At 32.3% G+C, this 16982-nt stretch overlaps 1 protein-coding gene across 8 annotated transcripts; it reads right to left on the bottom strand.

Moving 5' to 3' along the window:
• Positions 1 to 1887: 1887 nt before the first annotated feature.
• Positions 1888 to 12994, bottom strand: LOC146955623 (protein TRANSPARENT TESTA 9-like). 8 transcript variants are annotated; one of them, XM_085722324.1, is made up of 20 exons: positions 12727 to 12994; positions 11956 to 12007; positions 11798 to 11874; positions 11579 to 11712; positions 11320 to 11416; positions 11030 to 11087; positions 10210 to 10318; positions 9995 to 10115; positions 9705 to 9894; positions 8529 to 8851; positions 8011 to 8099; positions 7857 to 7882; positions 6871 to 6939; positions 6596 to 6736; positions 4484 to 4589; positions 4092 to 4166; positions 3926 to 3975; positions 3285 to 3441; positions 3035 to 3201; positions 1888 to 2499 (listed from the first exon to the last, which is right to left on the bottom strand). In XM_085722324.1, exons 1-20 carry the CDS (start codon positions 12777 to 12779, stop codon positions 2224 to 2226), a joined length of 2370 nt encoding a protein of 789 aa, XP_085578450.1. In that variant the 5' UTR covers positions 12780 to 12994; the 3' UTR covers positions 1888 to 2223. The 8 variants fall into 8 exon arrangements, with proteins under 8 accessions (XP_085578450.1, XP_085578448.1, XP_085578446.1 ...); XM_085722322.1 differs by having other exon boundaries at positions 3285 to 3453; XM_085722320.1 differs by having other exon boundaries at positions 7857 to 7912.
• Between the last annotated feature and the right edge of the window lie 3988 nt (positions 12995 to 16982).

A 16982-nucleotide genomic window follows, 5' to 3' on the forward strand; every position in this document is an offset into this window, starting at 1 on the left:
GTGGTGGGTTAATCTTGTAGTGACCAATGTGAGAGAATTAACCTGTATGTAATAAAGGAATGGAAATTCTAAATAGGAATCTTAAAAAGGTAGCATTTATTTCTTACATGTTTCACCATGTATTATAAGAAAATAAGGTGGATGTTAGTGGATTTTAGGTTGAAGGTCCCTAAAGTTTTTCAAATTATGAAGTATACCCTTAATTCATATTAGGGGTTGAGAATTAGAGTAGGTAAAATATATTGGATTTGGATCGTCTGAAGCGATTGCACATTAGAGAGTCATTAGATCGAAGAGAAATAATTTTAAACTTAAATTCAACTTTGATCAAATGGCTCTAATATTGACATATGTCAAAACATCATTGATATCATACGATTCTAGTGAACGTACGTAGTTCGTGCAATCTAAATGTTATGGATTAAGACCTTTTCCAAACATCATTATCACAACAAGTGCTAGTTTAGTCCTTAACTGCAATGTACTACTCTTGTAAATCTCAAACTCCTTCAAACATAGATTGCAACTTTTGATAAGCTTTATCGCAATCATTGGTGCATAAGGACCATAAACCTATAATTAAAATGGTGTCCATGTAACACATGTTTTTGTTAAATCAAATTCGATCTTGACCCTATCCATCATAATAGTGGCCACGTAGTGCAAGTCTTACTCATTTCACGCAAGTCGAACGAATGGTGTGTCTAGTTCAGAGCTCTCTTATATGATGATCAGTTGTGCCTTGTCTTGAAGATCGAAAACCCCAAAAGATTCATTGGCAAAAGCAGACGTAAAAATGGGTTTAAAACTCATTTGGGTCAAACATTCACAAGACGCAGAGGATGTCACTGGAGGTGGTAAGGAGACCATGGCATTAGTTCTCTTTGTCAAAAATGAATAGGACTTATGCAAGTTGACATGGGGTGTTCGAATGAAGTTTTGGGATGAAGTGATCTTCTTGCTGAAGTCATCGAGTTGGACGATCTTAACACGATTTAGATATTTCTCTAAGAGAAGATGGTGACTAAATTGCACTTCTTCTTACGATTTAGATATTTCTCTAAGAGAAGATGGTGACTAAATTGCACTTCTTCTTTGCATAGGATGCTCCCGTTCATGACATACATGTCCCCCTTTAACTCCACGTTGACCCCACATCAACATTCCCCAAAATGTGATATGTCTTGTGTCCTAAATTATGTCTTGTTCACAAAGCATAAACCGATTGGTGGAAATTTGTCAATTTAGTTCATATTTTGAATGTATTTTTTTGTTAAATTTAGTTTGTTTGGAATATATTTTGAATGTATATTTATAAATGGTGTCGTATATGTAACCTTCCTAGTAGTATCTCCATGCGATTTCTCGTATAAGTTCTACAGTAAGGGATAATGCAAATAAATTCAAGTAAGGGATAATGCAAATAAATTCAATGAAGTCTATATGATGCATAATGACGGCAATAAAGGAATCACTGAAGGTATTAGAGGAAGTAGCGATAAAAAATAATACCGGTCTTTGGGTTGTGATGTCATTTGCTTTGTAATGTTGAATGTAATTTAGCAATTTTGTTGAAGAGTCAAAGACGAAATGAAAATATTCAGAATTAGTCTCTGCAATTGCATGCAGAAATACTTAGGTTAACCAAACGAAGAAAAATAAAATAAAATAAAATGAACATATTGATAAATGTATAAAATGGGTGCCAATGAATGAATGTATGTTGAGTTAGTAAATGCAGATATTGGAGTCCTAGTAAAGCCCCTAAATGCAGAATGTTACTTGAAGATCCGGCATAACCAAGGGGCGAACATATTGGAGATCAGAGTACAGAATCAAACATATGCTAAACAGCGAAAACGATAACCGTCATACCTTACAGGAAGATAACAATCAAAATGTTCAGGAATCGCTGAAACTTTGTATTCAAGTATTACAATATTCACATTTCTACATGAAATCAGATAAACATCTGCTAGAGACATACGCAATTGATACATATATATATGCCGAAAAAATACTGTACAGTTATATCAGTTATTACATGCAGCATAAACCTTATCCTATTTACAAAACCAAAATATGAAGAAAATTATGAAAGGGAACGATATGGAGATTAAAACATAAAAGTGAGAGACAATAATTCTACGCGGGGGGGGGGGGGGGGGGGGGGGGGGGGGGGGGGGGGGAATTGAAAATCCGCAGTAACTCATTAACACAACTTTAACTACCTTTGTCTACAGCTAATCCGAGATCATTCTGAAGTAACGGAGCAAGCATGTACTCCACGGCTGATCTCTGCTTGGCAACTTCATTTAGAATTGCCAATTGAGCTTCCTCGCATGCCTTTGCATTTGAGAAACCGAGGGTCCATCTCCCATCTGCCAAATGATCTGACATGCTTAGGTTGTTGTTTCTGGCTTTAATTGTATAAAATTGTGGATCAAAATTTCTTATTCGAAGAAGCAGCCACGAGGGGTGGTCTTCATCAATCTTAGGCTGTATCAAACAGGAAAAGAAAAATGCAAATGAAACACGCTGAAGAATTAAAAACAAGACAAATTTAATAACTATAGATAATAGATTAATGGCTATGAATATAATACAATTGTTATTTTGTGGCTTAAGAATTTAAAAACAGAAAAAACTGAGAGGAAGCAAAATCTAAGTCATGACGTATTAATAGTTTTTCCACCTTTTGTTTAGTACAATTGATGGTTAAATGAGCCTAACAAAATCAGAAAAGTAGAGGTTTTTATTAACAGAAACTCTAATGCAGGACCGCGATACACACAAGTATGCGCTTGTTATATACATTAACTCGAATGCATTGCATGGCAGAAGAGTACAAAGCATTCTATCCACGAGTCTGTCCAGAAACACATGATAATAAGGTCAAACGGTTTTGGAAACCAACTATAAGACGACGATACGAAGCTTCGCTTTTTTTAACAAAAATATAGGCAGACAAACATCATTAAAATTTCAGAAGCTAGTCTCTGACCAGCAAAAATTTAAGGCAATATTGACTTACACATAACCCAGCCAATGGAGCAATCGCAATCACAACTCCATGTCGACTGCGGAAAGGGTGTTTCTCTGCAAGAATCAACTTTCCAGTCATTCCATATGCCACTGGTATTACATATACATCCCTAATTTCAGAATTTGAAAATGCAATCCGGCATGGCATTCCACATTCTGCAAAGTTAAAGAGCAATAGAAATTAAACAAAATAATAATTGATGACAGAGGCACAACCAGTTTAAACATATGATACCCACCCAAAGAAACATTGGACCCAAAGCTAGCAGATGAAACATTTAAATTTCCATTTGCTCCAGAATCATTGGAAGAACTGGGAATAGTGTTCAAAAACGGCTTTTCAACCAATACACTTTTGAAAATGAATGTCTTCAGCTGGAAGTGTAGAATAAATGCCTGAATAAATAACTGGTGTCAGAAGTTGCTTCAGTAACTTCAGAGAAGAGACAGTAAAATGCATGATGAAATTAACAGCAGCCTTTAAATCAGGAAAATACATGCACAAATCATTGTGAACTCATGGTAATTTCTGATAACAAATTACACGTCAAGCATTTGTCCATTTCATCCGATCATAGGTTTATTGCTTGAATCCTATGTGCAATCACATGTGATCCCTACCACTTGAACTCTCATGTCTTAACTAATCAACTAGGGAAATATCTACCATTCGAAAAAAGCATATGCTGAGCACAAGATCATGGAGGTGCCTAGTAAATATGGTTAATACTAATGTGAAAAGTGCAAGTCAATTTAAAATTCTTATCACCATTGAAAACAAACACCCATTTTGGTGTATTATATATAGAAAGTAGCATGGGATCATCAAATAGTAAAACTAATAATATGAAAGTCAATTGGATGGAATAAATAACAACACCTTGATTGCATCATTCATCCTTTGCCAAGCAAAATATGACGATGTTTCTCCTGTCATTGACACCAATTTACTCTTAATGAAATCGTAATCAGCACATGATACGGTTTAACATTAACAGGTAAATACCAATTCATTAAACGAATAGTTCATGCAATGACGACAATACCATTGGTGGATTGTTGGTCAAGAACAAGCTCTAACATAAATAATGGATCTTTATATTGGGAAGATTGTTCAAGAGCTGCATGCAATATGAGGAATGTGCATTAGAGGAAAATATTTATAATTTTTTGAAGTGTCTTATTTCTTAGCACAAGAACAAGAACAACCAAGCCTAATCTAAACAGACAGGCTTAGTTAACTGGATTAAGAGATGCCATTGGACTCGATCAAAAAATAAAAATGCCAATGATTCAACATGAATTTTGCCTTCATGTGTTATGTTTCAAAAATATTTATGCAGTTTGTTTAGCCATATTAAGCATATACCAACTTCCGCAATAATCAAGTTACGCGATAAATATCTACTCAATCTAAAAGCGAACAAGTAATAATAACCTCTTATACAGCTCTCCCATTCAGTTCTTAGAGCATCTGGTATATGATCGAACCAAATTCCATCAAGTTCTTTCAAAAAGTGAGCACGAGACTGATCATATGAAGTCTGCCAGTGGAAACTAGAAACTATAAAATTTTAGAAACTGAGTGCATAAATACAATTTGACATTTACAAGTAATAATGTCATCAATAAATCAATCATATATTCCGATAGCATGTATATCATATCAAAAACTAAAGGTGTAATAAATCAACCATATAAAGGTATAATCCTTATGCAGATTAAAACACTCATGTACCACCACAAAACTTTTGAACATATCTTCCCAAAACAATCTAGTAACAAATCAAGATGTTGACTGTAATTAACTTTCATTGTTTTCTTTGATTCCATAATATGTTTCTTAGATCCCTTTAGATAGATAAAGTAGTTTTAAATTTCAAATTTCAATCCCTAAGCTGGAAGGATCGTTGATTCTGTTCTCTATATATATTTACACATCTTCTCATGTAAAATTAACACAGATAGTGTCCACTGATCAGTTTCAAATTGGTACCACAGCTTCCTGGTTTGATCCCTGTTTCCCTGTCTGGTAAAATTAACACAGATAGTGTCCACTGATCAGTTTCAAATTGGTACCACAGCTTCCTGGTTTGATCCCTGTTTCCCTGTCTGTTGCCCTGTTTTTTTCTTTTTCGCTACTGTCAGCACTAACCTCCATTTGTGATTGTTATTCGATCCTTCAACCAACTGGTCTATCATCTGAGCACCAACACTGGAGAGCTCATTTCACTCCGCCACATCCGATGTTGCAAAGCAAAGTTTCTGCACGTGTGAGCCATAGGCCACGTCCCGCTGACCATTGACCTTGACTCGAGTATCTTTTGACACTTCAGGCCCTCCGCTTTCTGCTCTGCACCAGTAATGTCCTAGTTGTAGCATATGTCAGGTTTGTTCTGCCCTGGCGTTGTGTTTAGGAGCCGTCATCAATTCATTATATGACCCTGTCTACCCTTTATGTCTTATGATTCAGAATAAAACTCGATTCATGATTCGAAAATTGTGTCTTTCAATTTATGATTTGAATCTAGTTTGGGTAACCATGTTTGGGGGTGATGCGAACTCTCAAAATTACAAAGATTATCCCTTTTCTTTCTAGTTTGGGTAACCAGGTTTCTATCGAATTCTTTTAGTCTTGAAGCATGTACAATGCATAGGCTCAATTAACTAGTGCTGACACTCAGCATTTTATTAAGAGAAAGAGGGCAGCAAAGATTGAACTTTTGATCATCTCACACCAACTATTCCAATTGCACAAGCCATCAGTCATGAACCAACTATTCCAATTGTTTAAGCCATCAGGTCAACTTATAAGAATGGTTTTTTATTATACATCTCTCCAACAGTTGGTTCATGAAAATAACTTTACCAGCATTTGAAGACAGAGCGAGCTCAAACGTACTTTATGAATTTTTAAGTTGCATTCAGGAACTATTAGATAATTAAATACCCTTTAGCCATATCAATTAGCAAGAGCTTCAACTCACTGAAATCAAGATATCTTATATATCAGTATTGAAGTCCGTTTTATGCAAGCTCAGTCACCCAAGTTCTTATCTATTTTCTTTGATAATCTATCATACATTCTAAAATAAATCTGCTTAATATTCTTGAAACCAATTATATGCTCATTTATATTCATAACTGATAAACTTCAAATCAGAAAACAAGTGAACAGGCAGAGCCTCCATTCCTGGCACATTAGGATATGCAAATATCTGATCTTGCAGCTTACATGATTTAAAAATCCGATTGCAAGATTTATGTTACACTTTTTTGCATGATAAATGACACGCTGCCTAAATTAGTATCCCAACAATATTTGAGGCTTTAACAAATGGTAATGGTACAGAATTATAGCCAAATGAAACTTTGAAGGAAAATTATCAAAGCAATATCTGAACTCAATACATATTCAATGTAAAATATTAATTTTGCCTGGCCAAATTTTGATAGTAAAACTAGAAGTAGAAGTGTAGAACTCCATGCAAGTATATATCCACTTGTAATAGTGTGTTATGGAAATTAGCTGGAGCTATTGAATACTTACAGTATACAGGAGGAGATTATCACTATCAAGTCCCTCTCTGTTGAAGCCAAGTAACTTTCGTAAGCACCATCCAACATGCCATAGCATTATTGCAGAGAGGGATTGCTGGAAGGCTAAAACCTTCAGGACAGCGTTTAAAATCTGTCAAATTTAATTGGAGATGGTTATTTTGTTATCATTATGTATGCTATAGGAACGAAATTTGACAAAATTAAAACTACATAACAAATAACAAATGATTTATTTGATCAGAGATTAAGGAATGTTACATATACCTCAGGCATAAATCTACTGAAGATACTTGCATCCGCAGACTTAGAAGTTGACGCACCATTATTTTGCAACTAAAACAGACAGAAGAAGAAGAAAGAAAAAGAAATCATATTTAATACATGATTCATCTAGCACCAACAGCTTTTAGTTCAATAATCAAGGGAAAATTACTTGAAATATAATTTGGTAAAAATGAATCAAGCACAGGAATAGTTAACCACTCAACCGGTAAATTTGTTCAGATAGTAGAGGATGAGTGTTGTGTAATATAATTAGTAAAGATTTGTTTCCATAATTAGGACATGTTTGGTTAGATATGATTTTTACAGTTTTTATCCTCTTGTAATTCATTAATCTTTTAGCCACAGCTTTCGTCCCTTCAGGACTTCAATTGGCAGATACGCTCACTCAGGGACTTACGACATTAGTTTTACTGTGTTACTTACAAGCTCGCAATAGTAGATGTGTATTACCAAACTTGAAGGGGAGTATTGTGTATTATAATTAGTTGAGATTTGTTTCCATAATTAAGACAGATTTGATTAAATATGATTTGTAAAGTTTTTATTCTATTGTAATTCCTTAGTCAGGATTGGTGTAGCTATATGACTATACATGATTTGTAACCATTCTTTGTACACACAAAATAAGAAATAAAATTCATACCATTTTTACCAAAATTCCCTTTTTTGTAATTTTCCCAACAATAGGAGTGTGTAACTAGGAAGAAAAAAAAAACCAATTTTAAAAGAAGGATAATTGAATTGAAGCATGCCAGCCTCAAATGTGAGAGTGAGCAAGAAGAGAAGTCATAAATATTTAAGGTGGCATATTGTACTTGCATACAGATATTTCAGCAGTAAAAAATCTCCAACATTTATTCAGCAAAAAAAACTTAGTTGCTAGTATGCATGATCCTTAACATGTACTGTAGTATGCCATTCAAAAAATTGATGATCATGTTCAGTTCAATTCAATGAATACTTACCATAACAACCCCTGTCTGATATAGCCCTATCATTGGAGATAAGAAACAATCAGGATCTGCAAAACTTGCATGAAAAAGCAACGAACAAGTAATTCAAATGACATACTAAAAGACAATTGATAATAGGATACATAATTGAAGGAAATAAGGATACCTTTACTTTCTGCCAAAATGAGCAACAGAAATATAGATGCTAGCACTAGGCTGCGATCCTCGGAGAAAACAAAGTCAAGTACTCCTCTCCTGCAACGACAGAAATTTCGTTATATGTACATTTTGAAACACAGGAACATTTATTTTAAACAATAAAAAATAAAGAAAGAAAGAAAAAGATACACCAGAACATAATATATAAATAATCAGCCTCAGTAGATGCTTCCTCCTGATGTCAACTACTTCTATAGCATTACTATTTAGCATTACTATTAATCTGGGAATTTTATTATAATCGTGCATTATTCTCCTACTAGTCCGAACCTTTCAAAAAGAAATAAGGTTTCTTTTATCTCCCACATTACCCCCTGGATCCTCATTCAGGCATATATACACAAACAAAAGGAAAATAATGGATGGTCAAGAGTGAAGACAACAAAACAATTACAACATTACAAAGACTATAATGGAATCCACACACAAGAAACAATGACAAAAATGAAGAGCAAAAACGCCAACCTTTTGGAACAAAATTCATCAGTGCTGAAACCAGAAGTGAAATCTTCCCAACGAGACCCTAAATAGTTCTCATCGATGCTCTCAGCTCCATTTAACTCTGGAGCATAACAAATAGTTCTTTCAATTTCACTCAAGCACTTCGCAAAAGGTTTAACATCATCATGGCCATCAGTAGTATTCTCTTCACTTTCAACTCTCATATTTAAGTTCAAAAAATGATACAAGATGACACACGCCACGTTGTTAATCATGCTTCTTCCACCAACGACTTGAAGAATGCGGGATACGATATATAGTGAAGTGACAGAAGATAAACCTGACTCCTGGAACAAAGATAATGTGTGACTGAGTACACCATGTGGAAAAGAAAAATGAAATAAAAGTATGAATGACAAGAGTAACTGGAATATAGGAGTTTTCGCCCGCAAGATTTATTTAAATTCATTTCATTTTGTAACGATTTTGTCCAATTCCCTTGTTAGGAAACCATAAGAAGCAGCTAACACATAAGAACAAGTATGATGTTGTGACAGTTCTCTCTTTCTAAATATAAAATTGATTTGACATTAAACTAAAAAGTACAAGGTCAAAAGTATGAAATCCTTAAAAATATGAAGTGAGTTTATGTAAATCAATTTTCCTCTTTCCAATTACAAGAGAAACAGAAGTATGGGATTTTAGAAAAGTAAGGGCCCATTAACTGTGAAAACATTTTTAATTTTCATTTCCTAAAATTTGTGTTAGTTTTATTTGTTAACAAGAAAAAAGTAGACTTTTAAAGTGGGTCATTGTGATGGAGAGAAAGATAAAAGGCTAGCTAGGGATAATGCACTTCAGAAAATAATAAAAATATCTTATTATTTCTGGAAATGCAAGATAATTGTTCACTCCAAGAGTCCCTTTTCTCCTTGTTAACAAGTAAAACTTACACAAATTTCAGGAAATGAAAATAGAAAATGTTTTCACTGTAAACGAGCCCTAAAGTTTTGAATAGCAAATGAAGGCATTCACATTCTATCATACCATTTACTATAGATCAAAATATTCAGGATTTGGTGGGAACAACCCGATTATCATTAACATACTTGAACATTAAAGTCAATCTAGGGATAGTATAAGACTAAGATAAACTAAAATTAAAGCTTGACTAGTTTACAAGAAGTCTTCTCAGCTTACATCATTATTCTTTGATGCTAGTAATGAGAATAATATAGGAAACACAAGCCCATTCAGCAGATTTTCAGTCACCAGTCTTGTCAAACTTGGCTTGCCAACACTAAGAATATCTTTAAAGTAGTACAGTTCATCCACGATTTTATCAGATTGAAGAATCAGCCCATTTCTTCGTGTTTGAGTCTCCATCTCCCTGCTTCAAAGTAGGGATGTTAGCTCTTCAGAATTTGAAGTATCCAAGTGCATATAAAGTAACAACGATTATCACTTTAAAAAAGTTAAAGTGGACCTACCCTTTATCATGGAGAATACTGTCTAAGTAGAAGCATAGATCTCTTAATCTATGAACTAGGTCAGAGAAATAATCGGAAACTGGAGGAGCCAATATAAACTGATACACCATGTCATCACTAACTGTAGAACAAAGACAAGAGCATTGTAAAATTTAGAAATGCATTGCACTAGAGCATGCTTATAGGAAGTTCAAAGCAATAGAGCAGCAGTATACCATTGTATATATTGAGAACTAATGAACGTATGGCTGTCTGAATCATCTTTTCCTCGTGATGAGCAAATCTTAAAGCCTCAGTGTACAATGGAAAGGAGATTACAGCATCCTGCAGTTGAATGTTGAAACAAATAGAATCTTTAAAAATGTTGTGGTGGAATTCAGATAAACAAAAAGACATCTCCATCACAAGTTAACAGACGATAATGTTGATCATATCCCTAGTATTTGATTACAAAAGAATATGGATAATCTCCATTATTAGAACAACAATGTATAACTACAAAGGCCTACACCACCCTAGACCAAAGGCCTCAATCAAAAGACAAGAAATATCTCCATCGCAGCCTCTTCTCCTATTCATGGAGCCCTGTTGTTACCTTTTCACACCATTCTAGCCTATAGACACCACATAACAAGACAATCTCCCTCTTAAACAACATGCCTTATTTCTTCTAACTATGCTGATCCAACTAACCAAACTAACTAACTCTCTTATTAACTCTTCAAAAAAAAAAAACTAACTCTCTGATTAACAATTTTTTTATGACAATTCTACTAGAGACCTAATAGTAATGGTTTCTCCCTTGCATCATATTCACAAATGGTAAGTAAAAGGTGTCTAAACCACTATACAAGGCAGGAAGCACATATGTAATTTTAACTGATATCTTTCTCAACTATAACATATTAAATTTTCTTTGCTAAAGACAATATTGGTTTGATGAAGTAAGATCCCTGTCAGTGTAAGTTGACACATCAAAAGTACGTTGATCTAAAATACAGCAGCAAACCATTACACTTATGAGTTTTAGCTTACCCCATGAACCTTCACAAGGAGGCAGAGTGTGTCTCTATTTATTTTACCACTAATTGCCCTGAATGAAGAAATAAACCAAAAACAAAATATTTTTAGATTAAAATTATGATAACATGAAAGATAGAAATGTGGTAAACAAAATATTAGAATCACAAAAAAAATTTACCCTCCCCAATATTATTCGGTAACCAAGTAAAAAAAACAAAATTACGAGACTATGAGAAAAAGGTAGAATATATAACTACAGAGAGAGAAGAGATACACAAATGAGAAGCATAAAGGATCACAACCTTAGAAAAGACACATAGTACGAAGCTATGTCTCCTCCGTCGAACTTGTAGGGATGCGAAATAATGCTGTTAATATAACCATTGCTGAAGCAATAGTCTGCAACATGTAAATATGAAATACCAATTTCTAGTAAGTACTAGTACTAAGGAAAAAAAAACCTTAGGAGTAACGGTGATTTGTACAATGAATATCAATTTGAGTTAAACTTAGAAGTTAACAAGCTTAGACAAAGACATCAAGAAATAGTAACCATCTTACAAATTGCTTGTTCACTATCCATGTTTTGAATCATTATGCTCAGATACTGAAGCAGCGGTGCCTCAATTTTTGAATTTTCACTGGTCTTAAGTATGCGAACAAACTCCACAAGCACTTGGTGTTCCATGAAACATCTAAATGTTTACTATCAGTCACAAATTATCATCACCAAAATAAGATCAATATCATAAAAACAAAATTTCCATAACAGATTCATACTCAAAAATTAACGGATCTTGTCTATCGCCATATGTTACTATCTCCACAATACATTGCAATAAATCCACCACCAATTCCTGCAAGAAACCGCAAGCATAATTACATTTGTGTTTTTTCCCCAAGAAAAGAGAATGTGCTTACAAAATTTCTTTTGTTACCCTATTATGTTCGTTCACAACTTTGATTTTCCGCAATTCCCTAATTACATATCTGAAACAAAATCAAGGTTGAAAATCCATAAGCACCGTAAAATATCATAACAATACTATTCAAAAGAAACAAGCTCGTTCTCAAGAAACAACAAAAACCTAAAAAATTCTTTAGAGACTCGGTTCCACTAATCAAAAGTTTGATTAATTAAACTATTACGAAAAAACAGAGCATCAAAATCTAAAATCAAACCCTAACGATCGCACTCACTGGTTACATATCTGAAACAGCGTCAAGGTCGAAGATCCATAAAAGCATAATAATTCCTTATAATACTATTCATTACCTATGAAGCACGGATACAAACACGACAAGGACAAGCCGACACCGCTAATAATTTGAGAAAATCACATAATTCAGTGTAATTATATGTGTCAGTGGCGTGTGAGTGTGTCAGACACCAGGACACGTCTGATCCGAAGAGTGGCCGTGCTCATAGTTCATTACAAACAAGTTCATACTCAAGAAACAACAAAAACCTAAAAAATGCGCAATTAAAAATAAGTTCCACTCACAAAAAAGTTGATTAATTAAATTATTACGAAAAAACAGAGCATCAAAATCTGAAAATTAAACTCTAACAATTGGACTCACAACATCTAGGTTGAAGATCCATAAGCACCGAAAATATTGATAACAATAACAAATTCATGAACTGTAAACAACAAAAACCTCAAAAAAGCGCCATAGAAATTAAATTTAGAGAATGAAAGCCTTACTTGAAGTGTTGAAGGGAGAAGCGATCGATGGATCGCCAGAAGGAGGAGAACATGGTGACGGTGAGAAGAAGAAAAGGATAAAATGGAAGAAGCGGTGTTTTGATTTTGCATTTTAGAATGGAAAAGGAAAAAGGTTTTGAATTTGAGTGTTTGGTAGTGAAGTGGTAACAACCATTCAACTACTTTCAATGTTTGAAACTTGTAAGTGTGTAATTAACCATGCATAGAGCTATGCGATGGGAGTGGAAGAAAACATGCATTTTTTATGCAAGTAAAACCATCAAATTGGTCTCTATCTTTGTACCAAACTAGTTTAGAGACCTGACGTTGCCCGGGTTAGATATTAAATAAGTTTTATAAGTTTATGTGCACAAATACATGTGTCAGTATATTAGATTGAATTTATTTAAATTTAAAATTGTAATAATATCATAAAAATAAATATAAATGATGAGATGAATGTTCAATGCAAGAATAAAAATTGTAACAAAATCAATAATGAATTAGTCCAAGTGGTAAGAATTTTGGGTCCCTTTAAACATGTGGTCATGGGTTTGTTTCGTGGCCCATGCGTATGAGAGAGAAAAATCGATTGAAAGGGAAGAAAGTGGTTGAAATATACTCCCTCCGTTCCTTTTTAAGTGTCTTTTTAGGGTAAATTTTTTGTTCCTATTTAACTGTCTTTTTAGTGTTTTAAAGGTACGATTTATCAATTATACCCTTTGTCAATTACTTTTATCTTTTTCAATAAAACTAATTAATGTTATCTATTTAGAAAACTAAAGTTTTTTTTATTTAAACAAAGTTTGTTTGTTTGTTTTTTTTAAACAAAGTTTGATTCTTGTTATCTTAAAATTTAAACAAATTTTTTCAAACAATAGTTCGAAGAAGAGTTAAAATTCTATAAATAAGATTAGTAGCAATTGTTAAAAATTTATAGCGTGACAGTAACATTGGTTGAAGCCATAATTCAAGCCTTAACTTTGATTAAAGGAGTTGGAAGAAAGTTAATTTTTTATTAACTTTTGATTAATGTGAAGTTGGAATAATTTTCATATTGACTTAAAATAATTAAAAAGATCTGCACAATATTTTAGAAAATTGACGATTGTTTGTTATGATAGAGAGAGTGCGCAAAAAAATAGAAATTTGTTGGAGAAAAAGATTATAACTGACAATTGTTTGTTACGAAAGAAAGATAACATATTAAATTTATTGGAAAGATAAAGTGTGTGCAAAAAAATAAGAATTTATTGGTGGATTAAAATGAGGGTATAATAGGAAGAAAATGTGCAAAAATACACATCGCTATTTTTGTGTTAATTTTCTTAAAAGACACTTAAAAAAGAACGGAGGGAGTGTATATATATATATATATATATATATATATATATATATATATGGGGTTTGCTACAATAGACACACTCATTTTCATGAAGGTCTATTTTAGCAAGCAGCACCTTTTCACTTGGACACAAATGCCCATGTTTTTGTTTTTTGAGAAAGTTAATACTAAAGGGTACAAATGTAATTTCCATTAAAATGTTAGATTTTCTTTTTATTTTTACGAGATCTACGCAGGTCCACTATTCTCTTTCTTCCTTCTCTTTTGCTTCTTCTCTCACAATTTTACCTGAGTTTATGATTCATCATCAATCTCTTGAATTTACATAATTGTTACCTGCATCAATTTCTTTTCACCAAACATGTTTTTGGTTAAACAGAGAAAAAATGAGCCACCGTTAATTCCAGGAAATGACAATGATTCAATATCACAAATATCTATCCTGAGGGATTTTTACTCTTATTCCTAAAAGTTTGATTATTGCTGAGTAAAAAATTGAGGTCGATAGCATTTTCATTCCTTTGTTTTCTTTCTTGTTGAAGTTTAGATTTTTGTTCACGTGGCACTTGCAATCCTCTACCAATATAGTGTTGAAAAAAGAGGTTGTATAATTGTTTTATTGAATTTTAATTCAATTGAATTGTATCGACAATCATGTGTTGAATCTTAAACTTCTGGAGTTGTTGTTGTTTTCTTTTACCCATCACGTCCTTTTTTGTTTTTTTATAAGGCTAAAATCTAATTCAATGATACACAATGTAATACCTCTTCTTCAGTAAAAGAATTCTTGCATATGATTTCAAGTGAATGGAAGCAAAGCAGAGTAGAAACACATCACCAATTCATAGAACATGGTGAGCGGCAATAGCAAAAGAGAAGGAAGAAAGAGAATAGTGGACCTGCGTAGATCTCGTAAAAATAAAAAGAAAATCTAACATTTTAATGGAAATTACATTTGTACCCTTTAGTATTAACTTTCTCAAAAAACAAAAACATGGGCATTTGTGTCCAAGTGAAAAGGTGTTGCTTGCTAAAATAGACCTTCATGAAAATGAGTGGGTCTATTGTAGCAAACCCCTATATATATATATATATATATATATATATATATATATATATATATATATATATATATATATATATATATATATATATCAAAGTATATGTATGAGAAATAATAAAATTGGTGTTTGTCAAACCTGAAGAAGGAAAAATGTTGGATAAAAAGAATGTTTGGGGTTTCTTCTTATGCTCAAAATATGTAAATATGTGATATTTTTTAATATGCTGCTAAAAGATAACGTAAAAACTAATCGAAGCTTTTTTTAATAAAAAAAAAACTAATCGAACCTTTTTTTTCCTCAAACATAAAAACTAATTGAATGATATAGTGCTAAAAGATTAGTAATAACTAATTGAAGCTTCTTTTACTAAAAACAAATAAATAAATTGGAGTCTTTTAATCATAAAATTAAATTGTATATGTAAACTTTGTTGAAAGTATTATGTGTAGTTTGTTGAGATATTTCTGCTACATAAAATATTAGAAATTCAATAAAAATTTAAAGAAAATATTGAGTGGATAAGATCAAAATGTTGTTGAGATATTTATGTTAAATAAAATATGGTTAATTAAGTTTTTAGTCCCTATAAATATTCACAATTTTGTTTTTAGCCCCTGTAAAATAAAATCACACTTTTTAGTCCTGTGACATTTTCCTTAAGCATTTTAGGGACCAAAAATGTTGATGGAAATTTTTTATAGGGACTAAAAATGCTAATAGAAAAATTTTATAGCGACTAAAAATGCTGATGGAAAATTTTATAAGGACTAAAAAGTGTGATATTCTAAATATTTACAGGGATCATTTACTTAATTAACCCAATAAAATATTAATTTTTAAAATAGAAAAAAGGGTTAATTAAGTTTTTGGTCCCTATAAATATCTGCAGTTTTGTTTTTAGTCCCTATAAAAATAAATCACACTTTTTAGTCCCTACAAAATTTTCCGTTAGTGTTTTTAGTCCCTGTTAAATTAAAATTTGTATAATTATGCTTAAAATTTTAAATTTTTTAATGATTTTTTACATACTTGTTTAAAACGTTCCGCCGCAATAAGTTAGCTCAAAATTTTATTTTTAGGTCAAAATTTTCGTTAGTTTTATCTTGAATATTTGACGTTAGTCAAAAATCACTTTTTTTGTGTAGTTGACAAACACAAATAACTTTAGATATTTTTTAAAATCTCTAAAAAAAATCTCTAGATTCTTGAAACACAAAATCTTTTTTTTTAAAAGCTAAAACAAACGCACCCTTAGTGTAACACCCCGTTTTCCCAACATGAAAATTTCATATAAAATCAGAGTATTTAAATCATAAATGGAATGTCACATACTTCTTGAAAATCATAAAATGGATAATAATTATCTTTCAAATTCAACTTCAAAAATCTAAAATCATGCAGCGGAAAATAGTTCAACATACTAAAAGTCTTGGCACGCAGGCCTCATCCGAAATCTCATAATTTTAGTTCAACATTTATTCATAAAAAGTTCATAAAGGCACGTAAGGAACAGAAGTAAAAGCAAGCCCCCATCCCGTTACGTATCAGAGCACCTAGACAAAATGTGAGGAGTCCACTCACGTACGCTCCTTGTAACGCCCCATTTTTATTCTAATATTTTAGTAGATGTGTGAATATTTTTATATGACTTTAATTGCTATATATATATATATATATATATATATATATATATATATATATATATGATTTTATGTGAAATATATGTTTTATATGATTTTTATATGAAATATGTTATGATGCTATTTATTATATGAATATTGGGGTTGTGTATTATTTAAATGAATGTTGTTATTATTGGATAGAAATATTATAGAAATAGTATTTAT

The sequence above is a fragment of the Medicago sativa genome, chromosome 1, assembly GCF_051527215.1.
Source record: "Medicago sativa cultivar Bolivia chromosome 1, Bolivia_mono, whole genome shotgun sequence".
Taxonomy (NCBI): Eukaryota; Viridiplantae; Streptophyta; class Magnoliopsida; order Fabales; family Fabaceae; genus Medicago; species Medicago sativa.